Source organism: Megascapheus bottae, chromosome 2 (genome assembly GCF_031878675.1).
Source record: "Megascapheus bottae isolate mThoBot1 chromosome 2, mThoBot2.hap1, whole genome shotgun sequence".
Lineage (NCBI taxonomy): Eukaryota > Metazoa > Chordata > Mammalia > Rodentia > Geomyidae > Megascapheus > Megascapheus bottae.
This window is the reverse complement of record NC_143510.1, coordinates 35054021-35068440: the sequence shown is the minus strand read 5'-3', so window position 1 is coordinate 35068440 and position 14420 is coordinate 35054021. Positions and strand designations below refer to the sequence as shown.

General features: G+C 37.8%; 1 protein-coding gene across 3 annotated transcripts in view; it reads right to left on the bottom strand.

Moving 5' to 3' along the window:
• The window catches only part of Tafa1 (TAFA chemokine like family member 1), a 421871-nt gene that overhangs the window by 83999 nt on the left and 323452 nt on the right, over positions 1–14420 (bottom strand). For 2 of the 3 annotated variants that reach the window (XM_090323835.1, XM_090323848.1), the window contains one exon: positions 4775–4915. In XM_090323835.1, coding sequence (XP_090179961.1) covers positions 4775–4915 — 141 coding nt within the window. The remainder of the gene's footprint in view (positions 1–4774; positions 4916–14420) is intronic. The other variant, XM_090323844.1, reaches the window with a different exon arrangement.

Genomic DNA, 14420 nt, shown 5'->3' with positions numbered 1-14420 from the left:
GGAAGCAGTTGCCTTTTTATTCATAAGAAAATGAGGCAGGGGACCCAAGAAAGATTTAAAATGTACCAAAAGAGAGAGGACAGTCAAGGAAATGGCAGTGCATTGATTTCTGGAAACCCTATGTAACTATTCACAATATTTTCTGAAGAATATGCATTAATTTGAAAAATGTTGATCATATATTAAGTGGAATAAGTCCCCAGTATATCAATTCTACAGAAGTTTAGTCCAAAGCCATATTTACAAGGTAAGTCTATTCTTTAATGGGGACTAAGACTGGAAGCACATAGGCTAACTAACATACACAGCAGAGATCATCTGGGAAAGTCACCATGAGTGATTTGGGGGGAGTTTCTAACATTCTTGTAATGCATATGCACTTCTGACTATGACTTACTAGCAGTATAGGTATCATTGTTTGGAAGGAATTTCAATAAAAAATAGTGGTGAAGAGGCCATAGGGTTGAATTAATATGGTATAAAACTTTATAAAACAATCTCTCTTTTTCTCCCTTTCTCTTTTTTTCTCTTGTTCATACTTATTAGTTAAAAATAAGAAAACAAAATAAGAACTAGTATAATTTAGTGGGCCTCTCTGTCTCTTGTTCATATTAGTAAAGTAAGAAACAGATACTATCATTTAGTGATTCTTTGTTTTGGTAGACATTGTACATTACAATATATGACACAGATTATAATACATGGTTTTCCATTTTGTCTTTTGGGATGTACTGGGGTTTGAACTCAAGGTTTGCCTTACATTTGGTAGACAGGTACTCACCTACTCGAGCCATGCAACCAGATGCTTTTGCTTTACTCACCTTTTTGGAGAGGGGTACTGAGGCTTTGACTCAGGGCCCCACATTCTCACTTGACTTTATTTTTCCTGAGCCTATTACTCTACCATTTGAGTCATACCTCCACTCCTGGCTTTTTCCTGGTTAACTGGAAATAAGAGTGTTAAGTGAAAGGACCTCTAGGATATAGAAACAAAAGCCATATAATGAGTGATTGTTGTCCTTAAGGTACTATGTTATCTCTCATCTCTTTTGCTGTCCCTTGGTTATCTCATATTGTTACAGTATCTCACTTTGTTATCTGATATATTGGATATATTTGTATTTGGTTATTTGAAATTGGATAGAGAAGGGGGAAAACCAAGATGGGGGGGCAGGGGGGAGGGTAATGGGGACCAAGACATGAGAAAGGGTATCAATGTATGTGAATTAATGCACCTTCTATCTGGAAAATATCATGTAACCCTTTTATTAATTACAATAAAAATATTTTTTAAAAAAATGATAAATTCTTTAATAAAAATTGTTATTATAAAAAAAGTGTTTTGGATTTTTCCGCCTGTGCTGGCTTTGAACTATAATTAGATCTCAGCTCCCTGAATAGCTAGGATAAAAGGCATGAACCACCAATACTCTACTGCTTTGGTGATTTTTGAGATAGGACCTCGCTTTTATGCCCAGATTAGCCTTGACGGTGATACTATTTGTATTTCCTATACAGCTTTGGTGATAGGCATATATCATCACACCAGAAATTTGTTTTTAGTTGAGATAAAGTCTTCCAAACATTTTCTTGAACTGGCTTTGAACTCATTCCTCTTCATGTCCACCGTCCCTCTTGACTAGCTAAAAATGCAAGTGTGAGCTGCCATGTTTGTCTATATACATGATTTTCATATTAAGCAATGAAGCTTCAAAAATATAAATTATTTGTACTCCTGCTGCTCAGATGATATTTAGGTTAGAAAGCAAACGTGCCTTGTCCAAAGTCATTTTGTTAGTAATAGGTATAACTGAAATTCCACTCACATGTATCTTTTCAGTCCAATATGTTAGAGACTACACTGTTACTTCATGTTTATTTTCTACATAGAAATCTAGATCATTGAAGTATTTTTGATCACAGTAATATGCATAGTAATATACCTAAACATGCAAAACTTTAGAAGAATGCAATGTTATTTAAGCTGTAAATAATCAGTATCTAAAAATGTTCTTTAGTTTATGGATTTTTTCCCCCTCTTGGAAGAAAGAATTTAGTCCTCCTGTTAAAACCAACTACTCCGATGATCCAGTTTCCAAGATCAAATAAATATGTCCTCAGATTAAAACATGACTGGCATGTAACTTAACTTCTCACAAAAACTTAGGGCTAAAGGCTACTCCCCTTCTGGCAGAAGAGCCAATAAATTCTATTATGTGTCTTGCATCCAGAACCTGAAGGCAATTTTCTTTCTTTTCTTTCTTTTTTTTTAAAGGTGTTGTACAGAGGGCTACAGTTATAAAGTCAGGTAAAGAATATATTCTGTTTAGATATGTCACCTCTTCCCTCCCTCTCTCTCTCAGCTCTCCTTCCACTCTCCCCCCACACCCAGAAGTTGTAGAGTTCATTTTCATCATAGTGTCTAGCAAGGCAATTCTATTTCTAAGTCATTACAGATAAAAATGAACTAAAACCAAAATGGAGATTTATAGTTAACAAAGTCAATGTTTTCTTTGGCAAAGAACATGAGGAACAATTATGGTCTGATGTTAGACAGTGCTTACTGGCTTCCCCTGCCAAGAATTTCCAGCATGAACGTGAAATGAGTCTTTGGTCTGTTTTCCTGCCTCTCTGCATTAGCGGTCCCTCAGGGTGATGACTGAGATGTAAAACAAGACAATTCTACACAACAAGATTCTCTGCTCAGCATTCCTGTCAAATAGTGTGGACAACTCTTTGGTGGTACGGAAGAGGGGCTAATTTGTGTGCTGGCAAATGCTCAGGTGCATCCCTTTACTCATTAGATGACAGTGCCACTCTCAAAGTTTCACAAATGTCTACAGACCCTAAATGTCTCCCCATATTACTAAAAGACCCCACTGGAGAACTCCTGATATCAATCTGTACCCAAACCTGACTTTGCCATGTCCTTTAAACATGACTTGACTTTCCCATGATAGACTGTGGTTGGTTGATTGGGCACAGGTTGACATATTAACCCAAATGGACCAATCATCCCATTCCTATCCGAATATGTATTTACAACATGAGAGATGCATCAAATAGAAGGCTCAGAAGCTGTGCTATTGTGCCAGTGAGATCAGGAAGATACCATGGAAATACCAATCTCCCCGTTCTGGAATTCACAAGGAAATGAAAATGTAAATCCATGAAGATGGAACACATCCTTAAACAGGAGGATGATGCAAACAGATCAGAAATAGCCTGTCACAAGCCAAAGGAAATAAGACACAAGCTACCTAAGGGATTTACAAATCCCATGAAGTGAGGCTTTCCTCTGTTTTATTTCTCCTTTCTTTTCTCTTTCTCTTTCTCAGTTCCTTTCCTTTTTTCTTTTCTTTTGTTAAAATTTATTTTCTTTATATTATTTTCACTTCCATTCCCTTTTCTTTTCTCTTCTTTCTTTGCAGTTTTCTACATTTTTATTAGCATAGACTAAGTTTTACAAGAAAGGTACATTTGGATACATCCACATATGCACGCAACATACTTTAGTCTTTTCCATCCTTCCTTCCCATTCACAAATCAATCTCATACTTACGAATCATTCCATTTTTGCAAATAGACAAATTGAAGGGATATTTCTAAGATTTCTTTGTATTTTGTTGCATTGGTTTGCATTCAGAGCAACACAGACATTTCACCACTTGGGCAACCCCCCCCCCAGCCCTTTTATCTCTTGTTATTTTTGTGAAAGGGTCTCAGTTCCTGCCTTGGCCAGCCTGGACCACAATCCTCCTATTTAAATTCCCTTTAGACTTGAGATAATGGACACATATCCTCATATCTAGCTTGTGTTGAGATGGGGTCTTGAAAAAAATATTTGGGGGGGGTCCGGCTAGTGTAAAACTGTGATGGTTCAGAACTCAGCTTCCTGAATAACTGGAATTTCAGTTAACAACAGCAATGGGGTCCTGAGAACATTTTCCCTGAGCTAACCTTGAACCATGATCCTGCTGATCTTGACTTTTCAAGTAGTTAGGGTCACAGGCATGCCCAGAGGTTGTACTTTCTTAAAATAAGCTGTGCTTTACTTGCCTACTACTACATAAGAAACGTGGAGCCAGAATGTCCCAGCTAAGTTGAATTCTTATTGCCCAGAAACTATGAGATCATATTTGCTATGTTAAGTTGATAAATTTGAGAAAAAAGTAAGCTTTTGCATGTTTATATCACTATCACCATTATCATTATATATAGCAATAGTTAAATATCATGTTCCAATCGAATAGTTTCTTCAGTTTTCTTGAACCAGAAAGAAAATCCTTTAAATATCTTTTTGAAAGCAACACAGAGCAACCTCAAAGCCAGCGTCTCAATTCATATTGCACTGCCATAACAGAACACCTGTGAGTGGATAATTTAGGTTAAGGCCAGGAAATGTAAGAACAAAGCACTGTGAAGCACTGGTGAAGGTCTGCTTGCTGCATTCTCATATGTTGGAAAATAGAAAGGCAAGAGAGGCTGAGCTCATCTGTTACATGGCACTAATTTCAATCTGATGCTGAGCCCTAGGTTCAATCTCTTCCCCACAGGTCTCATCTCCTAATTCCATCACGATGCCAACCTCATTTCCATACTACTTTGGGAGGGATAAGCATTCAAAGCAATTGCTGAGCGCTGGCATTTGGGTAACTTTCTAGCACTGCAGATACACCTGCCTCCTCATCCTAAACCATATTTCCTTGAAACAAAGAAACACATGTAACAACGTAATGAACAGCAAGGGACAAGAATAAAGGCAGCTAGTTACCATCAACACAGGAAGGTCGGTTTCTTGTCGTCCCTGCCACTTTCCCAGGGAGACAGGAACACTTCACTGTTTGTGACCGCTCCTCTATGCGATTCTTGTTACAACATCTGTGCGCTGCAATCACCTCACAGGTCCCTCCTTCTGGGAGCAGAGAAGAAGAAGAAGAATGCAAAGACCAGAGTTAGAAATGACAGAGTTAGAAATAACAGAGTAACCATTTAGGACTGTGACTATACACATATGTGTGTGTGTGTGTGTGTGTGTGTGTGTGTGTGTGTGTGTGTGTGTGCTGAGTTTGAGAAAAGTGGCCAGAATGATTGAAACAGTTCCATTGAAGTTGACTTACAAAGTAGGAGAAAAATGAGGGAGAGGGTAACAATGTTTGACAAGAAATATACTCATTACCTTACATATATAACTGTAACCCCTTGACAATAAAATTAAAGAAAGAATTTATTACACTATATATAATCTTGGAGAAAATTACCATTACAGTGCTGTATTCAAAGTACAAAGAACACCAGTGAATGAACAAAAGAAGAAATAAACATCTCTAACGTGACATTTCTGAGCTGGATGTATTGCAAAGTAGTGAAGCAGTGCATGCTGACAGCTAAACTACTAAGCAAAGACTCTCTTGGTCTAAAAGCATTGTGTGTTTATAACATGTGTAGTATGTTTGCATTGAAGAATCTCTGAGCTCCACTAATGACAAACAATCATTACTGCAGTAATATAGCATCTATGGATTCAGAAACTTTCCAGAAGTCAGTTCTCTCTCCCACTACCTGTCCATCCTCAAGGAGGCTGAATTGAAACACTAGTCAGGAGTCATTAGCTAAACTCTGATTGCATGTAGAAAGGAAGGATAAACTTGCTGTAGAAAATGGCTGCAGACCTTAAATGATAACCAAGGCCTGAAAATTCAATTAAACCATTACAATTCATGCATCCACATTTTTTGGCAACATATTGTATGTAATCCTCTCCTATGTCCTGAGCAGGTGAGCCCCTGGGACAGTATAAAGGTTGATGAATAGTCATGTTGGTGTTTTTGTTGTTGCTACTTTGAGATTAGCCCAGATTGGTCTTGAGTTTCTGATTCTGCTGCCTCAACCTCCTATGTGTTGTGAGGTGTGCCACCATGCCCAGCCTAGGTAGAAAATTAACGAGGCTAGGCTGGGAGTTTGGCCTAGTGGCAGAGTGCTTGCCTGGTATGCCCAAAGACCCAGGTTCAATTCCTGGGCACCACATATATAGAAAAAATCTGGAAGTGGTGCTAAGGCTCAAGTAGTAGAGCTCTAGCCTTGAGAAAGCCCAAGGACAGTGCCCAGGCCCTGAACTCAAGCCCAGGACGGGCCAAAAAAAAAAAAAAAAAGAAAAGAAAATTAATGAGGCTGGATCTCTACTAACACAAATGATATCACAAGTGTACAGAAACCAGGCATTAACTTTCCTAAAGGCAAGTTACATATTCAGACAGAGAGGCTTCTGTTTGACTAGAATGGGCTCATGGCATTTATGATTCTTGGCATTTAGGTTTCAGTTGGCAGAAATAAAGCAAGCATTTGTTAAACAACCATTATACACACATTACTGTGCTATGAACTGTAAAGGATGTGTATGCAATCTGTATTCATAGAAGATCTAAACACATGGAGAAAACACTAGGGAACAAAAGAAGGAAGAGGGAAAAGAAGAGAAAAATGTAAGACGGAGAATCATTCTCTTCTTAAGAATGTACAGTGCATTATATGAATGTCAATGCAGTGAGAATGAGGTGTGATTGTGCAAATTTAAGACATTCCTTAATTGTCATCACTGATGGGGGCTGGGAGCTAATTGTGCCAAGTGGGTAAAGAGCAGAGATGTTATTCAGCATTCCCCAAATCTCAGGATAACAAATATCCTGATAAAAAAGTAGGATCTGCATCAATATATATGTATATATATTATATATATATATAATGCCAATACTGAGAAATGGTGATCTACTATAAAAGTAATATACCTAAGGGTCACAGACTTTAGGTTGTCTGATGGAAGAATTCAGACAATCAACAAGCCCATCTTGGTTCAAATCTCAGCACTGTCACTTACTCTCTGAATGCTGGAGCTACCTCACCTGTAAGATGTGACTAATCAGAGCACCTGTAGCATGGGGAGGAGCAGATCTAAACCCAAAGAACCCTGGCATGAGGGCTAGTAGGAAGCCAGACACATGGAAGAGCACTACCTACATGGATAGCAATATCCAGCCACAATGGGTATTTCTCTGCTTGTGTCATTCTCCTTTCTGTCTCAGCAACTTTGCAAGTACATTTCTCCTGGAAAACTCTCTCTTCACTTCTATGCCTCCAATTCCTTCCCTCCAATATCTCCCTCATACTGCCCCCTACACACACAGAGACAGGGAAGCAAGAGATATCCAGAACTCTTGGATGGCAGAACAAATAGGCAAAGTAGTTAAACCACAAAGTTCTGTGAACATAGGTAGAATGGGGGGACTACTTCTTTTGGATGAATTGTGAAGCTATCTTAGGTTGTAAATTGAAATATAAGCACCAAGAGCTGCTAACAAAGGGCAGGCCTTTCCATTCATGTGAGAATCTTGAAGATTTTCTTTCGTGTGTGCTTTTTTAAAAAAACAACTTTATTTTAGAATAATTTGTTATATTTTCAGAAATTTTCTGAAAATGACGGTGCGAGTTCCCACATATACTGTGCTCTATTGCTTCCTATTTCTATTATCTTAAAAGTGACATTGTTAGCACAGCACATCTGTCATAGTTATGCCCATATTTCCATGTTACTGTTAACTGATGGCTGCGCTGTGTTCGGCTTTCTTCAGTTTTCGCTTTTTCTGTTGTGGGTCCAATCATCCTGTCGTATTGTGTTCAGTTGTCTTTTCTCCTTGTGAATCTCTTAGCTGAAACCTTTTCCTCAAACCTTCTTTGCTTTTAGATAACCTTAATGATTTGTGGGATTGCATCTCTCTCTCTCTCTCTTCTCTCTCTCTCTCTCTCTCTCTCTCTCTCTCTCTCTCTCTCTCTCTCTCTCTCTCTCTCTCTGTCTCTCTCTCTCTCATTAGAATGTCTTTTAATTGAGATATGTCTGATGGTCTTCTCATGATTAGGCTCTGTGTGTGTGAGTGTGTATGTGTGTGTGTTTATGAGTTATTATAGTGACAATATGACATTTTTATTAAACCCAATTAAAGGCTTATCACTGCTGCACTTGGTCACTTGGCTGAGGTAGTGCTCCTCAGATTGCTTGACTCCTCCTCCCTTCTGAATTCTACTCTATTCCTATGCACAGCCCACACACTAAGACAATGGAGTGACATTCTACCTCCTTACAATGACAGTATCTAATAACATTTTTTTTAGAATTCTCCAGCATAAGAGATTTGTATCCCTATTCATTTTTCCTTTCTTTTTTTTTTGGTATCAGTACGGACACAGGTATTTATCCATGGATAGTTATCCAACACTCCATTTCAGGGCTGCTCAAAACGTCCTAGCTGTGGCTACTATGAGCTCTTCCCTCAGGTGTCTGTGTCTTTTCAGCACTCTCTGATCATTCTAGGTTTGTTTTTTCACTTTTGTTTTGAGCACCTCTTTACTTTCTGGTTCTTCATGATGCTTTAGGGTCATTTTAGCCATTTCCTGACTATATCCAGGTATATGCCTTTTCCCAACTGAACTGGACAGGGCATTAAGATTACACTAACACTGACGGAACTGAGGTTTCTTGTATAGGTAAGACATATTATATCGGAATAGGCTTCATATGGGACAGGCTTCACTATTGCAATGTGGTCACAAAGGGGATTTTAGAGTTACAGAATGGTGTGAACTGCTGTGAACATTTTCTCTAGGGTAAATCCTGGCAGCTATGTGCAAGAGGGGTTGAGGAAGCACTATGTTGCAGAATAAAAAAAACAACAACTAATGGCTATTGCAAAATACTGAGCAGGAAATAAAAAGGCTTACTCCTGGATCATGGGAGAATACCTTCCTTCTCTCCACACATACAGCCTCGGATTAGAGTTAATGGAATAGGGCTGATGCCACATTACACTCTCACCCAGACACCTATAATCATGTTACTTTAGCTCATAATTGTCACTGACAACTACCTTCAGTCAAATCAGTAATAGCTAGTTCTACGTTTCGTGAAAATGCTGCTAATTTTAAAGTCACCACGTGGCTATAATCAGGAGTTACACTTGTGGTTGCAAACTGCACAGGCTCGTGAAAGCTCCCACGAGGTAATTTGATGCTCCTGTGATTTACAGTAGATTCAGGAGCTACAAACACAGACCGTTTGATTATGCATCCACCATTTCTCAGGATGGCTATCAAATGTAAGTGTTCAAGATTTCCCTTCCTCTCACCCCTTTCCCCATTTTGCATGACCTCATGGCTACCAACTCTTTTCTGTTTCCTTCAGAGAAGATGGTCACCTTCTGGCCACTGCTTCAACCCTTCGAGCACCATGCTCCTGGGAGTGTTTGCATCACCTGGGGTACTAACCCAGCAGTGTGCTACATGCTTACTTCTACCTCTTCCTCTTGCTTAAAGTCACTCACTTATCAACAACATACTTCACCACACTATAAATTATAATTCTCCTACATGACACTCATGTGTGCTCTTATTTTAATCTACGTCTGTTATTTCTCTCCTCACAAACAACTCTTCACTTTCAAATATTGTAAGTGATTGAGTTATTTATTATACTGATTGCCTATATATCAGCTTTTAGAATGCACGCTTCTGAAAAACAGGTGTTTAGGTATTAAATAATGTCTGTCATATTATCAGGGTGAAAAGAAGGGCTTTTGATACACACTACTTCTGAAGTACTTAAAGATGAAGGTAAGCTATTAGCATTCATGTGTCTTAGCAAGGATGCACAGCTTTGAAAAATTGACTCAGTCATGATAACTAAAACTGCTAACCTAAAAATTAAAGTTAATCATTTATTACATTTCTGTCTCAAGCTCTGGTTGCCACAGTAGATATGCTACAAATGAACTCATTTCATGCTAACAAATGCCCAGGCAAGGTCCTAAGTATGGCCATATCATGGAAGAGGCAGTTGACATCAAGAGTGAGCTAACACATGGCCTCTGTTTCATTTAGCAAGTATCTGAAGTAACAAAGATCTTCCAACCACGGTAGATAGCTTTATGCCTCATTCTATCATGGAAAACAAGTTGCTACCTCTCTAAACAGGAAGACAGCTTGGTAACCAGAAATGGATTAGTGGTCTATTTTCCACTAAAACTGTGTATATGAACCCAAGCCATGGCTTCAACAGACTCACAGGTGACTGGATTATTCACAAGATGCTATGGAAGTATTGCTTTAAATAACAGGCATGTTTGGTACTGACAAGTTGAATTGTGGCTTCACTTACACCCACTGCTTGGTGTATATCTCAGAACTGGGCCTCAGTGAACTTGGTAGGTCTCCATAAGGCTCAATATTTATAAGAGCTGATTCACTTGCTATACCTACATCTCTTGAGTTCCAGAGTTCACATTTATGAGTGAACTAGATACCATGAACAAGAACAAGGTGAGAGAGAATATAATCATAAAGTTCAATGTATATCTCTTTTAATATTTTTATTGTGATTAATAGAAGGGTTATATTATGTTCATGAGATAGAAGGTGCATAACTTCACAAACATTGATACCCTATCTCATGACATGGTCCCCATTTCCCTCTCCCCCCACTTATCTTGATTCCCCCCCTTCCCTATCCAATTTCAAATAACCAATTAAGCACATATAAAATGTATCAGATAACAAGGTGAAATATTGTAACAATATGAGATAACCAAGGGATAGCAAAAGAGATGAGAGATAACAGTACATTAAGGACAACAGTCACTCATTATATGGCTTTTGTTTCCTTATAACATTAAGAAAACGGAGGGAAGAAATAGGGCTGGGAAAGATGATGAAAGGGATGACAGTGATCAAGACGCATCTTATTCATGAAGTGCTTTGTTGAATGAACACTCTTCTGTACAACTACTTACTATATTTTTTACTGGTGTTTGAGGACTTTATAAAATCACCTAGCTAGCTGCTGACTTTTTTCAGTAATTCAGAGTAAAAGTTAGTCATGACATACAAGCTCATGGTAGAAATGAATGCTGACCCTGACTTGATTATATCATCAATAAGAATGGTGGTGACCATAGCAAAGATATGGAACCAACCTAGATGTCCCTCAGTTGATGAGTGGATCAACAAGTTGTGGTATTTGTACACAATGGAATTCTATGCTGCTGTCCGAAAGAATGACATCGCCCCATTTGTTAGGAAATGGAAAGACTTAGAAAAAATCATATTAAGTGAAGTAAGCCAGACTCAAAGGAACTTAGGCTCAATGGTTTCCCTCATTCGTCATAATCAGTAGAAACCTTGGGCTCTACCAGCAGAAATCTGCAATAGAACAAAATCTTGATACATAAGGCCATATAGTATGAAGCTAATTGAAAGGACCTCTAGGATATCAAAACAAAAGCCATATAATGAATGATTGTTGTCCTTAATGTACTATGTTGTCTCTCATCTCCTTTGCTATCCCTTGGTTATCTCATATTGTTATAGTATCTCACTTTGTTATCTGATATATTGAATTTATTTGTATTTGGTTATTTGAAATTTGATAGGGAAGGGGGGAAAACCAAGACGGGTGGGGGGTGTGGGGGGGGGAGGGAAATGGGTACCAAGACATGTGAAAGGGTATCAATGTATGTGAATTAATGCACCTTCTATCTGGCAAATATCATGTAACCCTTTTACTAATTACAATAAAAAATGCAAAAAAATTAAAAAATAAAATAAAAAGTAAAAAAAAAGAATGGTGGTGATATACTTGATAAGACACCATTGAGCAGGCATGGGTGTTAGTTCAAGCACACATTAAATAATAAAGCAGCATGAGAAATGCTTTTCTAACTCTAACAGACTATTAAAAACATACAGATGAGAATGAAATGCATAGGATATTATAAGGCCATGCACTGGTGGAATGTATGCCTCTTGACACAGCAAAGAGTCATCAGAAGAAAGGAAGTGGGGAAAATACCTAAAAAAGACAGACTGTGTTAGCTACTGGGTATTTATACATCTTCCACTTGATTCAGATACCAGCTGAGGTTGAGTTTCTATGATAATTAGGACACATGTGACATAATGCACATCAAAATATTACAGAACAGAGAGAGACAGAGATAGAAAGAGAGAGACAGAGAGGGAGGGAGAGGGAGGGATCAGGAGGGAGAAAAAGAGAATATGAGAATTTCTCAAGAACTTTTATGGCCTGCTATGAAGTCCTGTATACATATGTCATCTTCAACTGCTTGAATTCAGGAAAATGAGAATCAAAATTTGTTCCTTTGAACAAAAAAGTAGGCTTGTCATAATCCTTTCTGGAAACAGGATATTTATCCCTTTAATTCTATTTTATTTTAATTTTAAGAATGAACTTATGAAATTGTCCTTTCCAATCTAAATGCTAAGGTAATTTAAAATGCTAACAATAACACTGGCCATTTCAGACTTCTCTTTGGCACCAATGCTAACCCATTCCTACAATTTATGTTGGGTCTAGGTCAAAATAATTCAAAGATAATCTATGACCTCTCAAGGCAGTGGCATCCAGGTGCGCAGAAAATTGACCTTCTCTTTTTATGTATAGATTGTCTGGAAACAAATAGCCTTTGCTGGATTCTATCTAGCATCTGTACATCCAGAAAATAAAATGGATGAAGATATCTATTAGCTAAGTGCAGCAGATGTGGTGTAATGAAAAACCAGGGTGACTGTCATCTGTGCAATTCTGGTTTTCTAGATTATCGTTCCTATCATCATTTTGTAGAAAATGAATATAAGATAAAGTGTCTGCAAGAAATTAACTTTAATTCCTAAATCTAGTTCTATCAAGGATCCCACTGTTATTTCCAATTAAGACATAAATGTAGTAATTATCTGATAAAGAGAGATGTATTCAAAACACATCAATGTCCTAGTCCTGCCTCTATCACAGATTTACCAAAGAGCCTCCTTGGTTTTTGCCCCCAACCTATGTGCATCCAAGGCAGAAGGGAAATTTCCCCAAGAAGAAGTGAGTGGTACAGAGCATAACTCTACTTCCCTCTATTTAGTCACTAGTGTTGGGCTTAATAGCAGGGAATACACATTCACTGAATGATGGAAAGATAACATAACTCAGGAAGGCAAGAGGGAGGGAGAAAGGAAGGAAGAAGGGAGGAAGGGAGAGAGAAAGGGAAGGAAGGTAAACAGAGGAGGAATAGAAAAGAGAGTAGATCAAGAAAGTGTGGTATGTACACACTATGAAATTTTACTCATCCCTTAGAAAGAATGATCTTGTACCATTTGTAAAGAAGTAGAAAGCTGGAGAAAATTATGTTAAATGAAGTATGTTAGGCCCAGAGAGACAACAGGTGAATGTTTTCCCTTATATGTGGAAGCTAGATTTAGCTTATAAACTTATAAGTTAGCTTATAACTTTATAAGCTAAATACAAATATATGGAAGGTTCAAGGAAGAACTCAAATAGTGTAATTCCTTAGAAAGGCAAAGTCCAAGTTCAACAAAATCCATATTAGGAAGTGGGTACTTGAAAGGGTGTGGTAGGCTCAAGGGGAAAATGGTAGACCAATGAAGAGGAGAAAAGGAGGAGCATACAGTGAAGAATTCAATGTATATACTACAGAATTAAGAAGAGTGAGGAAAAGAGTATGTAAGGAGGAATGGGTAAGAATGTTGAAAGGAGTGATATCAGTCAGGATACATTATATTCATTTGTTAAGTGATAAGTCCTTTGCACAACTAGTTGAAAATAATTAAAGAAATGAAAGAGAGAAGAAAAATAGAAAATGATAGAATATGAATTCTGGAACCTTTTCCCTAAATATTTGCCATGAGGGTGAAGCTGATTAATAAATGCAACACAACAAAGACTACACAATAGAGAAAACAACTTGGAATAATGACTGAAGGTAGAATCAAAGTGTACAAAAGAAAAGCTTTATATTCTAATTGAAATAATTTTAAAATGAAAGCACAATTGAGATACTATAAGGAAACAGAATTCCTTAGTAATAGTCAAGCAAGGAAAGGCAACATTATGAGGAAATGAATAAAATGAGGATTAAGACTGGCATCATCATTTGGAGCTTTGCATTTTCACTTCATTGCAAATTGCTCCTTTCTTTAAAAGCTGTAATATGTAAGAAAAAGTAGTGCTTTTTAGATGGGCTTTTATAGGACTTCTTGATGAAGGCTTTAAAAATAGCTCCTTGGAATCTATTGTAGCGGAATGTCAGAAATGCATATTTAAGACTGTGTTAAAAATGCTTTATTGACCCAATGGGCTGGAAGGAAGCTCCAAGTGTCTTTGTAAATCATTGACAAGAGAGACATTAATGGATCTTTAAACATGTTTTGGTGGAGCAGGGAAAAATGGCTGCTTGATATGTTTATGCTTGTGATTAAACAAATTATCATCCTCTTCTGTCTCAGGGCCCTGAAGTATGTGCAAAACAGACAAAAATAGGAAAGCTGGGGTAAATTCTGAGCAGAGAGGCTGTGGC